At 54.7% G+C, this 14,339-nt stretch overlaps 2 protein-coding genes across 7 annotated transcripts; one reads left to right on the top strand and one right to left on the bottom strand.

Moving 5' to 3' along the window:
* Nucleotides 1–537: 537 nt before the first annotated feature.
* On the top strand, nt 538–7,028 carry SLC35G2 (solute carrier family 35 member G2). 5 transcript variants are annotated; one of them, XM_035312056.1, is made up of 4 exons: nt 538–736; nt 1,482–2,138; nt 3,928–4,023; nt 5,223–7,028. In XM_035312056.1, exon 4 carries the CDS (start codon nt 5,245–5,247, stop codon nt 6,478–6,480), a length of 1,236 nt encoding a protein of 411 aa, XP_035167947.1. In that variant the 5' UTR covers nt 538–736; nt 1,482–2,138; nt 3,928–4,023; nt 5,223–5,244; the 3' UTR covers nt 6,481–7,028. The 5 variants fall into 5 exon arrangements, with proteins under 5 accessions (XP_035167947.1, XP_035167949.1, XP_035167948.1 ...); XM_035312058.1 differs by lacking the exon at nt 1,482–2,138 and having other exon boundaries at nt 3,950–4,023; XM_035312057.1 differs by lacking the exon at nt 1,482–2,138 and having other exon boundaries at nt 538–727; nt 3,950–4,023.
* A 1,798-nt stretch (nt 7,029–8,826) lies between these two features.
* SCLY (selenocysteine lyase) lies at nt 8,827–14,237 on the bottom strand. Of its 2 annotated transcripts, none has more exons than XM_035312053.1 (13): nt 13,947–14,237; nt 13,464–13,637; nt 13,290–13,390; nt 13,056–13,203; nt 12,559–12,686; nt 12,265–12,429; nt 11,834–11,940; nt 11,673–11,709; nt 11,217–11,300; nt 10,983–11,085; nt 10,738–10,813; nt 9,930–10,129; nt 8,827–9,090 (listed from the first exon to the last, which is right to left on the bottom strand). In XM_035312053.1, the coding sequence occupies exons 2-12, from the start codon at nt 13,624–13,626 to the stop codon at nt 9,970–9,972; spliced, it is 1,272 nt and encodes a 423-aa protein (XP_035167944.1). In that variant the 5' UTR covers nt 13,627–13,637; nt 13,947–14,237; the 3' UTR covers nt 8,827–9,090; nt 9,930–9,969. The 2 variants fall into 2 exon arrangements, with proteins under 2 accessions (XP_035167944.1, XP_035167943.1); XM_035312052.1 differs by having other exon boundaries at nt 8,827–9,089; nt 9,938–10,129; nt 13,947–14,236.
* Nucleotides 14,238–14,339: the final 102 nt, after the last annotated feature.

Here is a 14,339-nt window from a genome sequence, read left to right on the forward strand (position 1 = left end):
GGGGCGGGCACGCGGCGCCGCAAACGTCTTTCGCGCGCAAACGCCGCGCGTGCGCCGCGCGTGCGGGCCGGCGGGAGGGAGGGGGGCGAGGCGTCGTCATGGCGACGGGGGTGGGCGGGGCCTGAGGGCGGGCCGGGCCCTGCGGCCGCCCGCGCTGCCGGGCCGAGGCGGGCGGGCCGAGGCGGAGCGGGAGGGGGGTCCCTGACAGACCCCCGGGTTGGGCGGTCAGGGCTCTGTCCGCACCCCGTGTCACGGAGGCGCGGCACGCCGCTGTGCGCTCCGCGCGCGGTGCTCGCCGCCGTGCCCAGGCACCACAGCCTCCCCGCAACTGCCCCTGTCACAGCCAGCTTCCAATAAAGCCCCGTTGCACATAACCGGTTTCACTAAAAGCGCCTGGCGCAGCCGAGCCGCGGCCGCCGCGGTGCGGGTGCTGTGCCCCGTCACGCCGCTCGGCGGTGCCGCAGGCATGGCCCCGGCCCGGCCGTGCCGCCGGTGGCTGCCTGCCGCGCCTCACAGCGCCTCAGCCTCCCGCTGCCCGCGCTCCCGCCGCACCTGAGGGCACCCGGCCGGGCCGTCGGGCAGCGGAGCGGCAGCAGCAAGCTCGGGGCGGCTCGGTGCCGCGGGGCCGGGAGGTGCCGCTGCTCCCGGTGAGGAACGGGAAGGAAGCAGCTCGGGAGGACGCCGGCGGGCGGTGGGCAGGAGGGAAGCTTTGCGGAGGAGGTGCGAGTTCAGTCAGGTAACGGGAGCTGCAGGGGTGATGGGGCGCCCTGCTGGGCGCTAACGGGGAGAGCTGTCAGCCCCTGATAGAGACCGCCCGCGGCCCGCTGACGGTCGCAGTCCGAGTCTGTCAGGATTCAGGGTTTTTTTCCCAGAAGCGGCAGAGGAACAACCTGCCAGGCCCGCATCTCAGGGCGTGGGGAGAGCTGGCTGCTTGCTTCTGACTTCTGGGGGGAACGGCAATTGCCGTGCCTGCAAATCTTCCATAACAACTTTTCAGTTGGCTGGCTGATTTGGGCCAAATCTGGCAGAGCTCGAGAGTGTTTTGCTGTGTTTATTGAAAATTATTGGTTATAACCGCCAGACAGACCTCGAAGGCTTAATTCCTTCAGGCGTGGCAAGAAGGCGAGCTGTGCCTCCCAGCCCTCGATAGGGAAGTGGCGTAGAGCTGTGAGCTTCTGCCTGCCTAACCAGCACGTGTGGGCTGCCGTGGGTTGCCTTTTTTATTTAGAGAAGTCATGGAGTGTATTGTGTTAGTGATCTGTGATGTTTATTGAATCCGTTGTGATTAGTTGTTCACCCATGGGAAACCAGTTCACATTCTGACAACCGGTGATTTCCAAGAGCTGGTAATTTAAATGTGTGTCTCAAGTTGTCGTTTGAATTAAGAGTGTTTGTTTTGTTATATGACATGAGAATTTGACATAGTACTTAATTGTTGGCCTTCGATTAAGTTGGATTCGAAATCAAATTATATTTTTCAGAGAATATGCAAATAAACCATCTTAAGTTTCCAGATACAAAGGGAAAAAGCAAACAAACAAACAACAACAACAAAAAACACCTTCCTGTGATCTCCACAAAAGGAATCAGCAGAAGGAGAAGCAGCAAGTTTTCTGCACAGGCTGTGCTAACTTCCATTTGTTTTAAATTTGTGTTGAGGATTGACAAACATGGATTTGGGTTATGCACCGAACTGAAATTCTTGATGGTTAAGAGAAGCAAGATCACCAAAGAGTACTAACAAATCTCCTGTGTAAGAGATGGCATGACATTTGTCATATATTCACTGCTTTGTAGAGAAAATTAAATTTCAATTTAAGCCCTCCTGTTATTTTTTGTTACTTCTCATTTCCTGCCTTTCTCATGCCTCATCTGTTTGCCCTTTCAGTTCCCAGACCTTCCAACTGCTAGTGTTGGCGGTGCCGAAGGAAATACTGGGTCTGTACAGGACAGCCATTTTGAGTTATGTGCTCATGATCTATTGTTTTCCTCCAGAGAGATCCCTGAATACATTACACAGGTCCAATACTAAATTTGCAAATGCATGTTGTCTCTTTTCTATTCCCTTTTTTATTATCTGTTGGAAGAAAATGTAATCTAACCTCAGGAGGAAAGAAAGAAAGCATGATATGCTCAGGGTAATAACATATATATATATATATATATATATATTTTTTTTCCATGAGCCAATAGTTGCAGCATGTACTCATCTGTTTCTTAATGAGATGACTGAGGTTATACAGGCTGGATTCACTGCCACTCTGATAATAATGCCAGTTTTGCACCATTTGTATTATTTTCCTCGCACTTTGTCCCTGATCCATACATTGTAGAGATCAAGAAGGCCTTAATTTTAAGATGTGGGGAGGAGGGCAGGGCAGAATTGTGAATTTTAAACATGATGGAAATGGTAGGTAGGAAAAACTGTGCTTGTGAGGGGCACTGCCTTCCTGGCCTCAATCAGTTCATTTTGCATTTGCCTGTTAAAAGAATCTGAATTGAACAGCTTGCCTTAAGAAAAATAAATAAATAAATAAATAAATAAAAATAAAAAGCAAGTAGTAGATGATAAGACTGGCTTACGTTTCTGGTAGTTTTTTGTTGTTGTACTTGATGGGTTATTCAGACTGCCCACTGCTCAGCTCTTACCCTTTTTACTTACTCCTTGGCATTTCAGCTGTTTCTTCTCAGGTTTCTTGCCCTATATACACTGTATATGAATGGAAACTCTGGAGCCCTCCAGCATTTAGTCATACAGTTTGTTTTGTCAGCTGAGCTGTGCTTAAAAAGGGTTGGCAGCAGAAATGTGAACAGGAGGAGTGCTAACAGAAGGCTTCCTGAGTAGCCAGAGGTGTTTCTTGCCCTGAGACCCCTTTAACATGTACTGATCTCTGCTTCGGTGAGGTATCGCAAGGCTGGGAGTGTAGCCTGACAAAGCAACAGTAAGGGTGCCCCAGGATACCTCGCTTACTTGTGCAAGTCCAGCCTGGCCCTGCCACCTGCTCCAGAGCTGGGATTGGTGCCTGCCCCTCTCCAGTTCCTCACAGTCTCTACCAGCCTCACTCACTCACTCTAAGAGGTAGGCGACAGCTGAGCTGGGATATAGCAAGGGGTTAATAACCCTCAGTCCCTGAGGGGAGAGGAAGCCTGTCCCATTCTTATGTAAATTATTTTCCTCAGCTAGGCACAGGCAGTGCTTTGGCTGAGGCAGATTATGGATGGAGAAAATGCCAAGGCTGAACCTGGCCCCGACAGAAGCGTTTCAGTGAGGAGCTCTGGCACCCGCTCTTACGTTGCCTTTTGCTCTGTGGCTCTGCCCCTGTGTCTCCCTGAGGATGTGCCATCGTGTGTCCAGCCTGACTGTCCACAGCCCGATTGTTCGCTCCCCTGTGGTCCTGCACCTTCAGGGCCTGCCTTGTCTTGGTGCAGGTACCCTGTGGACAGGGACTGCAGGGCTCTCCACACCCATCCCCTGCAGGCACCAGAGAGACCAAACCGCTGTGACCAGCAGCATTGGGCTGGGCTCCTGGTGGCTGGGTCAGGAGGACGAGTCCTCCAGGGCATCCTCACCTCTGCAAAGGCAGTGAGGCAGGATGATGAGCACAGGATGATCAAATTTTCTTGCTATTAAACTGCAGGAACCTTACACTCACAAACCACCATTCATTCTTTAGGTTAGTTCAGTCAGTAATTCTGAGAGATGGTTGAGGAGTGGCTTTAGCAAGGTTACGCTGACTGCTTGCTCTTTTCTTTCTTTTTATCTTTTCCACAATGATGCACTGGGGTTGCCAGTTCCCAAGGAGAACGGCCTCATAGGTCTGGTAGTGTGTCTCAGATTTTCAACTCTGAACAACAATCAGAACATTTCGTGCCTACCTTGTTACTTGCTGTGCTAAGATCATTGTAACCTGTTGTGTTTGGTATCAGAGCATCTGCTGTTTCTGTTTAGACACCTGGACAAAGATGTAGATGACAGAAAGGTGTTTTCCCCTTCGGGCTTGGAATTAAATCTCTCAAGAGCAGGTAAATATGTTTATTTGCTGGGGCACAGGGGTGTTTGTAGAAGGCAGGTTACATTTTCCTTGCTGCCGCTTCATTTGGAAGGGCTGGTGGTGGAGGGCACTGTGCACAACAAAGTAATCTTGGTAGCATCCCTGTGCCTGTGTTAAACCAACACCATACTGTCATCCTGGGCCTGGGGACAGCGATGGCATGCTCAGGGGAGAGCTGGAGGGGTCCGGGCTGCAGGGTGGCTCCCTGTGGGCTCCCTGCATGTGTCTGCGACAGCAAAGCCAAAGCAGTGCTTGTGCTGATGACCGGGTGCCGTGAAGGGATTGTTTGCTCGTCTTGGGAGGCTGATCCCATTGCAGTGACACAAGCGGCGCTGCGTGCGTTGCTGTGTGTGTCACAGTGTGCACAAACACAGGCACCGAGGGGAGAGCTCACGCTGGTATGTGGTGTGAAGTGGAACTTCAGCAGGAGATGGAAGGGTGTTCCTTCTGCTGGGGTGTTTGTAAATCCACCTGTTCCTTGGCTGCCAGCGGGAGGCCTGGTTAGTCATCTGGATCAGCCCTTCTAAATTTTATCTATGTGAAATAAATAACTAAATATTGATTCAGACTTGAAAAACAAATCTGTTGCAAAATCAATCACTGGAAATAAGATGTGAAAAGAAGAAAGAGTTTGTAACACTGTCAAAGTATTGTTAAAAAATTTGTTGTTTGTTCATGTACTACGCTGACTTGCTCAGGGATCTTCCCTGTATCCCTGTGGTGTTCTCTGTCAGTTTACAAACAAGGACGTCATCTCCTCCCGCCAAACTTCTTCTGTAATCTTGTAACATTAGCAAGCAATTAACAATACATATAATTCATAATTACAGGGTATTTACCATGCGTTAGCAAGAGAACTTCCTCATAGAATATGAATATACTAGAACATTATGCACCCTGACATAACGAGAATGTACGTTATTTTCAGAAATTAGTGACTAAAGTGAAGTTCTGTAGTTGGCTTTTAAGGAGATCCAAATGGCCTGACTATCAAAGGTATTTAGCAGTAACAGACTGGAAAATTAAAGCAAAACCAAGAGCAATCTACTAGTACTTGGACTTGGTTCATAAAAATAGCTTGTAAACACTAGCAGCATTTGCATACTAATGAGTCTCTCACTATCCATTACATAAAAAGATAACAGTGCCTCCCCATTTTTTTTCCTCAAGACCAGAACGTTTCTCTGAGGAAATGGATACATCTTCCCCAAAGTACCCAGTCAAAAAGCGAGTGAAAATTCATCCCAACACGGTAACAGTAAAATATACTTCTCATTATCCCCAGCCAGGAGAAGAGGGATATGAGGATGGTAATGAAGATACTGGAGTATTTATGGAGGATAATCCTAAAAAAAGACTATTGAGTGATGGGAGAAAGAGAGGAAGGACCTTTTTTGGTACTATAGACACCCAGCTCCAGCCAGCACAACTACCAAAAGCCAATGAGATGGGGCATTTCCAGAACTTTCCCGAAGGAAATATACTGCAGTCGAGGAAAATGTGGATAGTCCTTTTTGGATCTGCCGTGGCTCACGGATGCGTGGCTCTAATTACGAGATTAATTTCGGATCGTTCCAAAGTGCCATCCCTAGAGCTGATTTTCATCCGCTCCATCCTACAGGTGCTGTCCATTACCGTTGTGTGTTATTACCATGAGCCACCCTTTGGCCCCAAAGGATACAGACTCCGGCTCTTCTTCTACGGGGTCTGCAACGTTATCTCTATTACCTGTGCTTACACTTCCTTCTCCATAGTTCCCCCCAGTAATGGGACCATCATGTGGAGGGCTACCACTACAGTGTTCAGTGCCATTTTGGCTTTTTTATTGGTAGATGAAGGAATGGCTTACGTAGACGTAATTACTGTCATTGGCAGCATGTTTGGTGTCTGTCTGGTCATGATCCCCAACATCGTCAAGGAAGAAAACTCTTTGCTGAGCACCTGGAAGGAAGCTTTTGGCTACACCATGACCGTTATGGCGGGCTTGACCACTGCTCTCTCCATGATAGTCTACAGGTCAATCAAAGACAACATCAGCATGTGGACAGCACTGTTCACCTTCAGCTGGACAGGAACAGTGTGGGGAGCATCCACCATGTTCGTGCTTCAGGAACCAATTGTCCCGCTGGATGGAGAAACCTGGAGCTATCTCCTTGCCATCTGCCTCTGCTCCACAGCAGCCTTCCTGGGGGTCTACTACGCCCTGAGCAAGTTCCATCCTGCTTTGGTCAGCACTGTACAGCACCTGGAGATAGTCATCGCCATGGTCCTGCAGCTCATCGTGCTGCGCATCTTCCCAGGTACTTATGATCTTATTGGGGGAGCAGTTATTTTGGTTAGTGTTTTTTTTCTTGCGTGTTATAAACTGTCCTGGAAGAATTTAGGAAGACAGGATTATCAGGAGATTGTGGATTCTTCCATTAAATGAAGCACAGTTTTGTTGTCCAGTTCTGGTTGCGTGACCACATGAAAGTGATATATTCCAACTCTGTTGTGTTCTCGTGTACTGGTCAGGTCCTCTCTCTGCTGTTTAACTTCACAGCTGATGTAGAAACATTGGTATTTTCAGATTTCCGTGACAGGTAAACTTGTTCTAGTGCATACAACCACTGACATTTTTATGTCATATTAGAAAAGGGTATTTGTCTGCAGCACATAGGGTGCGTGAGGAAGCACAGATGGCCTGCCAAAGTGCAGGCCAAGCCGTAGGCATTTTCCTCCTCACCTTCCTGGGATAAGGCAAGATGGAGACAGAGAGATTCACTGGAACGCAGTCCCGTGCGTTGGCATAGTAGGAAATGAACAGTAAAAACATTAAAATGGTCAAGCAGAGTGTTTGTGTCCTCCGTAACTCTTCTTCCACTTTGGCTGTAATGTTCTAAGTGAAGAAATGGTAATGTTTCTGTGATGGCTACTTGTGTTTCCTGTGTGTGTATAAACAAAATAATACATCAGTAAAGCATTTTCTGCTCTGTGGTTAAATATCTCTGTGAATTGATGCAGGAAGCCCAAACCTCTAGGGTTTTCTTTCCCCCACCCCCTTGCATGGGGGAAAAAACAGCCCCCAGAACTGGATCTCCACCTGTGCCCCAGCTGTGAAAGAGCTCTCCAAGAACTAGAAGATCTCTGATAATGAAAAAGCTGCCCCTGGAGCAGCAATGCTCTTTTTTTGGAAGTACTTCTCCCAAAAGATGTTTCAACTATTACACAAGGGGAAAAACAAGATTTGCATTTGACACAGGTGTGAGCAGCAGTGTTAACCAGGAACAGCCTGACGAGCATCTAATGACTGCTAAGCCATTCCCAGGACAGTTGGCCCTAAATTCATTTCCCAACCCAAGGAAACACCAAAGCCCTCTTTCAATGTTTTTTTTTGAAGTCAGCGGGCTTGGGTCTTAACAATTCAGTTACAAAACCCATTAGACTTGTCAATCTGATTTACGGTTCCAAATCTGATTCCTGATTGTGCTAGCGTATGGCTAGTAAACAGCAAGACCAGTGTCTAAGAATGTGTCCACGGTTGTGCTTTCTGCAATTAACTGCGACGCAGCAGTTGCATTAATCCCCGCTGCGTACCTTTCCTGCTCTGTTGTAAGCTTCACTAACAGTGGGAGGTTGGGCAGCAGCGCGTTTGCTCTCAGCTTCTCATCCTCCTGTGAAACAACACAGCAGGAGGATCTGAGAACTCAACAGGTTTGTTCTGCACCCCATGCCCACCAGGCACAGGAGGAGGCCAGGGCTTTCAGTGCTGCTTGCCAGGAATTGCTCTCTTAGGGCATTTTGAGCTGGAAAACCACAGCAATGGTTGGAATAGATTAAACATGGGTCTCTGAACAGGGAGATAAGATATCAACAAGACTCCTTGTTGATAAATGTTAACAGATATAACAGTTAATGATAACAGAGAACATCGCAAGTCCATTGTTTCCGACTGCTTGCAAACAGAGTAACAAAGATGACATCTCCCTGTGTGTTTTCAGATGCAAACCCAAGCCATTGCACTCAGTGGCCCCGGGCTTCAGGCTCCCAAAACCCCCAGGCAGGCAGGAAGGGGTACAAGGCCACCAAGACCAGGAGATGTCATCACTCACTCATGCTGTTCCATGTAGCCAGGATATCTGGGAAGCTGGGAAGCACCTGAAGCAGGTGGCAGGCATGCTGTGACAAGTTCACATGCCCCTGAGCAGTGTGGCAGCAGGGACATGAGTAAAAACCCCTCTCAGTGTCCCCAGCCCAAGGCTTTGTGGCAGGGGCACAGTGCTGAACCTTGGACTGGCACCTTCACAGGGAGCTCAAGTGCAGCTTGGAGCTGAAGTACAGCCCTGAGAAGTGTTTTAGCAACGGACATCCCTGTGGTTGCCATCCAAAACGGGAAACTTGGGCATCAAGTTCAGGGCTGCAAGAGGTCACCATGGGACAGGCCCAGAAGGAAAATGGCAGTGGAGAAGTTGGCAGCTTTGTGCCTACCACAGGTCCCAGCCAGTCCGAAGACACCTCAGCCCTCTGGAAACGTGCTGGGGCTGCCCACAAAGGGCCCAATGTGTCACCACTGCTGCCCTGGGCTTCGCAGCTCAAGCAGCAGGGAGTGAGCAGGGCCCCCCCGTGCCCACCCCAGGCCTTGCAGGACTGCGGCCCTGCCTGGTGACTGGAGCAGCACCTCCCCGCTCAGCAGGCTGTGCCTCTGGTCTGGGGCATGAGCATTTGCTGAGGGGAGAAAACATCCCTCTAATGACCCCAGCCAGCCCTGCATCCCCAAAACACCACAGAAAGTACATTTTACTTGGGAAAGAGCCACAGCAGTGGCAACTGCTTTTATTCCTATGAATACCAAGGGAGAGCAGATTGCCCGAGATGGATCAGCCCAGCTGCCGTGCTCCTCCTGTGTGCAACACACGTGTCCTCCTATGGCAGTGATCACAGCAAGTGCCTTGGCACACAAGGGTGACACATTTCCTCAGGTGCTGGCACACATTTAGGGCAGCCACAATTGCTGTTTCCTTTTGGAGCACGTAGAGCTGGCACCAGGAGCTCTGCCTGCTGCAGGAAGGAGGGGAGGAAAGGGGAGCAGGTAATGCAACGCTGTGCTGGGAAAGCCATGCCCACCCCCTTCCCAGCCACAACATCCTTTCGGAGCTCAGGGCTCCGGTAGCAGCAGCGCAATTCCCAGCCAAGCCTCCTGCTCCCCATGCGGCCCTGGGACAGATGGTCTTTCTTCCTCCGAGCAGTAAGGCAGCGAGCGGGCAGGCTTCCTTTGGGGAAAGCAAGCAGGGCAGAAGGCTCCAACCCCTGTGGCTTCCATGCCTGTTACGCTCTGGAGGGAGCTGAGCTTGGAGAAACTCTTGAACACGTGTGAATGTGCTGGCAAGCCAGGAGAGCCGGACAGCAAGGTGCCCTGAGCACGCCACAGAGCGGGGAGTCCCTAGCAGGCCCTTGGTGAGCTGCCCCAGCCCCAAAGCAGCTAAGACCCCTCCCCAGCACAGCCCCCAGCATCTGAGCAAGCTTCTCTGCTCAAGCAGCACGCACTGTGGAGACAAACCAGCCCTGCCGCAATCCCTGCGAGTGCAAGCTGACAGAGAGCTAAGCAGAACTAAGAGCGCGTCACTGCCGAAATAGAAATCTTGCTTCCTCCTCCAGCCACCGCTTCCCTCACGTCAATTCCAAACTGCAGGCTGCCTCATTTTGGCTGAGGCGTTGGGCAGAAAGTTATTCCTGCCAAAACTGCAGTCCAAACTGACTCAGTCTGCAGCCACAGGACAGGAAGGGCACATCCTGTGGGCAGTGGCTTGCTGTCAGCTTATCACCATCCCACCCCGTACAGCTCCTGCTCCATCCTGCACGCAGCCAGCACCCAGGGGCGAAGCAGAGCAAAATCCCAGCCCGAGAACCTGGGGGACAGCTGGGCAGCAAGTCCTGTGGGCTACGAGGCTTGGTCCTTGCCCAGCTGTGCCACAGCCTGCACGAGGTCCTGCACAACCACGTCCACGTCCGCACGGGTGGTGTCCCGCCCCACGCTCAGCCGCAGGGCATTCTGCGCCACGTCATAGGGGATCCCACAGCTGAGCAGAATTGAAGAGGGCCTGAAACACAGGCATGGGGGGAGTGAGTTCAACTGAGATGCCAAAGAAGCGTACACATCGCCGGAGAGATTCACAGAGCCGTAGGAAGGAGCATGTCTGGACCGATGCACTCAAGACAAACCAGGGAAGCACCCTGCTTACTTTCCAAAGGCACCTACTCACACCCAGCTCGCTGCCCTTGGGCAGATCTGGCTCTTCCCCAGTGCTTCCAAGGACTGCAAGCTCTATGTGTCACCACTCTAGACCAGCCCAAAAGCACCTACTGTCCCACGCACACCCAAAGGAGCCCTCTGGAGACCCTACATAGGCTTGGCTGGATGAGCCAGGCACACAGTCACAGGCAGACCCTGCCAGCAGTGCCACGCGCTGAAGAGTACTTCCAAGCTCAGCTGGATTGCCAGAGCCTGGGGGTACAAAGTCCCTCCCACACCAGCCACGTGTTCCAGCCGTGTTTTCTGCAATGACCTCCTGCACTGCTCTTCAGCCTCCCTGGAAAACTCTGCACTTGCTTTGCTCCAGACAGTGCTGCCCACAGCCACCCACCGCCCCTCCCCTGCCACCCCACTTCTCTCCTGGGAGGAGAGGCCCTGGCCCAGCCAGCTGCTTACCGATCCCCTTTCTCAGAGTGGCAGGCAGCCCCAACGCTGGCGAGGAGGGTCTTGCAGTGAGCCAGCACCCTGCGTCCTGCAGCACACACACACACAGGTCTTTCCATGCCCAGGCACCCTCCAAGGGCTGCTCCCCGCCTCATCTTAGTGCCCAAGCCACGGCCGAGCTCCCACGTGCCTCAGGCCTGCAGCACCCTGCAGTACAGCCAGGGAAGTGCATGCCAGGGATGTGGGAGCAGAGCTACCTTGAAGGCCTGGGCCCAGGATGGAGAAGTTGCAGGTGTTGCAGAGTCGCTTAGAGCCCGTGAATTGGCTGTTGAAGTGGAGCCTCTGCTTCCCAAAGGATGCCTGGAGGAATCAGAGAGCTGCAGACAGCTCTGGGAAATGAGCAGCTCTGTCCCAGCGTGCCCTCAAGGCCCTGCACCCTGCAGGCTGAGTCCCAGGGAGGGCAGAGATGGGCAGGAACCAGATCTGCTCACCTCCAGCCTGGCCTCCAGGTAGTCCCGAACATCCCGCATATGGGCCTCGTAGGCCTCCCAGTTTCTGCTCACAAGCTCTGCAGCCTGAGGAGAGAAGACTCAGAGAGGTTCCCTCAGTGATCCGCAGACATCTCCTTCCACATCTGGCCTCCCACCATGAATGCAGCCCAGGAGCTGCACCCGCCAGGTCCCATCTCGACAGCTTGCAGCGCAGTGCCAGCTGTGCCTGCCCTGCTGCCAGGGAGACTGCAGGGCAAAACCTGCAGCGAATACTTGGAAGCAACTCCTTGGACTGGCACCAGGAAGTCCCATCTCCTTTCCCTGGAGCTCGCCTGCCCTCCCACACCCAGAGCTTGTCACTTCTAGAGGCTGAGGAGTGCAGCAGGATGTGTCCATGCTGGCTGTGCCAGGCAGTAGCCCTGAGAAACCTTTCCCCCGCCACCATCACCCACTCACCTTGCCGAGGCCAGCGATCATTGGGGTGTTCTCGGTGCTGGAAGGGAAGAGGGGATACGGACTTGCATTTCTCTGGACTAGAAGCCTGTTCTCCAGCCTTAGGGCACAGACGCTCCCCGCATGGGTCCCCTGGCCGTTTGGCCACCAACCAGGCACCTTACCCTGGCCGGAAACTCCTCTCCTGTCCCCCTCCAAAGAGCATGGGGTGCAGTGGGGTGGTGGTGCCAGGGCCGCGCACGTACAGTGCACCGATCCGCGGGCCGTAGAACTGCAGGGAGGAAAAGAGCCGCATCGACCATGCGGCTGCAGTGCCCCAGGTGCTCTGTGGTGGGCACCCTGCCTGACCCCAGCTGCCATCCAGAGCTGTCCCCAGGCCTCAGCCACCTCCTGCAGCTCCTCCAAACAAAGCCCCTGAGTGGCAGGAGCTGTCACTCAGCTTCCCCAGCTCTCATCTGGGGGACTCGCAGCCCCACAGTGATCTCCCAAAAGCCCTTTGCAGCTGCCCAGCTCTGACCATGCTGGGGGAGTCACCCAAGGTCCCCCCAGCAGGGATGTCTGCAAAGGTGATGGGGCCACACGAGCAGGGCTGTACCTTGTGCCCCACGACGGTGAGGTAGTCCACCCCCAGCTCCTGCACGTCCACACGCCCCTTGCCAATCATCTGTGCCGCATCCGTGTGCACCAGGATCCTGGGCAGCCCCTCTGCCACCCTCTTCTGGTTGAGGGCATGGACGCACTGGCTCAGCTTTGAAACAGGCTGGCATGAAGGAGAAAGGTCTGCATCACAGGGACTGTCCGGTCCCCCTTATCAAGGAACTTTTGGTGACGATGTCTCCTGGACACCTTCCTGGCCGCATCCCGTCCCACCTGCTGCCCACAGACTCACCATGATCACCCCTGTCTCGTTATTGGCCAGCATGATGGAAACCAGGCAGGTGGTGGGCCGGACTGCAGCGAGGACATCATCTACCTCGGCCTGCCCGCTTCGTGGGGACACAGGCACAAAGGTGGCTTCTGCAAGCCAAGAAACGAGCCCTCAGGTTTGTTGGGCAGCCCCGCAGTGTCCAGGGCTGCCCAAGCTCTGCTGAAAGGGCAGGAGAGCTATGTGGGCAGCTGGCACGCAAGCAGAGAGTACCAGCATCAGATGCCAACGTGGTAAAACCTGGTCTGTGGGAACTTGGGCACCATGTCAGTAGTCAGTGCCATTTGAGGGGGAAAAAGAGGAACATCACAGAGTAAACATGTCCCTGTCCACCTTTTACCTTTAAGCACAGCAGAACCTCCAGTAGGGAAAATCCCCTGCTTTTCATACTACAAACCTGAGCCTGGGGCCAAACGTCCATGACCTGCCTATCGCTATTCCTCTACCAGCACCCAGCTCACCTGCCAGGCTCTCCTTCACCAGCTGCTCCAGCGGCAGACGGATGGAGTCGTGCTCCACACTTGACGTCACGACATGTGGCGTGGCCTGGTCCTGCCCTTTGCTTTCTCGGAAGTGCCTGAGGGCAGTGTGGATCACCATGTTGTTAGCCTGGGGAGAGGAACACAGAACAATTAGTGCCCAGAGGGTGCACAGCACCCTTCCTCCCCACCCTCCTCACACAGAAGCGCCCTCACCTCCGTGCCCCCTGAGGTGAAGATGATGTCCTCCGGCCGGCCTCCCACCATCCTCGCCAGGCTCTCCCGGGCACTAGCAATGAGCTCCTTGGCCTTCCTGCCTGTAGGGCCAGACCCACCTGCTCCATCACCGCCCCCGCAGCCCCCACACCCAGCCCCTGCCCCCTGCCTTACCCGCGGGGTGGGCACTGCTGGGGTTACCCCAGGCCTGGCAGGCGGCCTCCCCCAGCACCTGGGCCACCTCTGGGGCCAGCGGGGTGGTGGCATTGTAGTCCAGATACACGCTGCTGGGTGCGGGACCTGCTGCGGGGCCCGGCGGCTCCGTCCCGGCGCCCATCGCCCTCGGTGCTCTGAGGATGGAAGCGCAGCCACGGGGGCGCTGTGCAGTGGAAGGGCTCCCTCAGTCCCTCGCCCGCAGTAATGGCGCCCGCCACGGCCACGCCGCCCGCCCCCATTGGCTGCCCGCAGCCGCCACCCGCGCAGCGCCCAATCAGCTCCCGCCCTCCTTCCCGCCCCGCACACCCCCCTCCCCATTGGCCCCCGACAGGCGGCTCCCGCCTCGTGACCAATCGGCCTCGGGCGAGGGCCGCGCGGGCCCCCCCTCCCGCTCCCTGTCCCCCTCCCCCCCCCGGGGGGCGCTGCGAGGCGCGTGCTCACTGTCACGCGCCGCTCCTTCCCCGCCTCCCCGCGCCGCCCAATCCCGAGCCGGGCGGAAGAGGCGGGAGCGAGGCGGGCGGGCGGGCGCTGCGCACTTCCGCCGCCTGCCCGCTGGGCCCCGCGCGCGCGCACACGCCGGAGGCGGGCCCTTCCGGGCGGGGAGGGCGGGAGCGGCCGCGGCGCTGCCCCTCTCTAAGATGGCGGCGGCGACCTCGGCCCGTTCCCCCCGCGCCCTCCTGCGCAAGCTCGGCAGAGCCCCCTCCAAGATGGCGGTGAGCCCCGGGGAGGGAGGGGCCGCGCCGGGCCGGGGGCAGGCCGGGGCCCGGCTCCCTCAGCCCCCTCAGCGCCGCGCGGCGGGCCCCGGCCGGGCCCCGGCCCGGTTCCCGCAGCGCC

Source organism: Oxyura jamaicensis, assembly GCF_011077185.1.
Source record: "Oxyura jamaicensis isolate SHBP4307 breed ruddy duck chromosome 9 unlocalized genomic scaffold, BPBGC_Ojam_1.0 oxy9_random_OJ68960, whole genome shotgun sequence".
NCBI lineage: Eukaryota > Metazoa > Chordata > Aves > Anseriformes > Anatidae > Oxyura > Oxyura jamaicensis.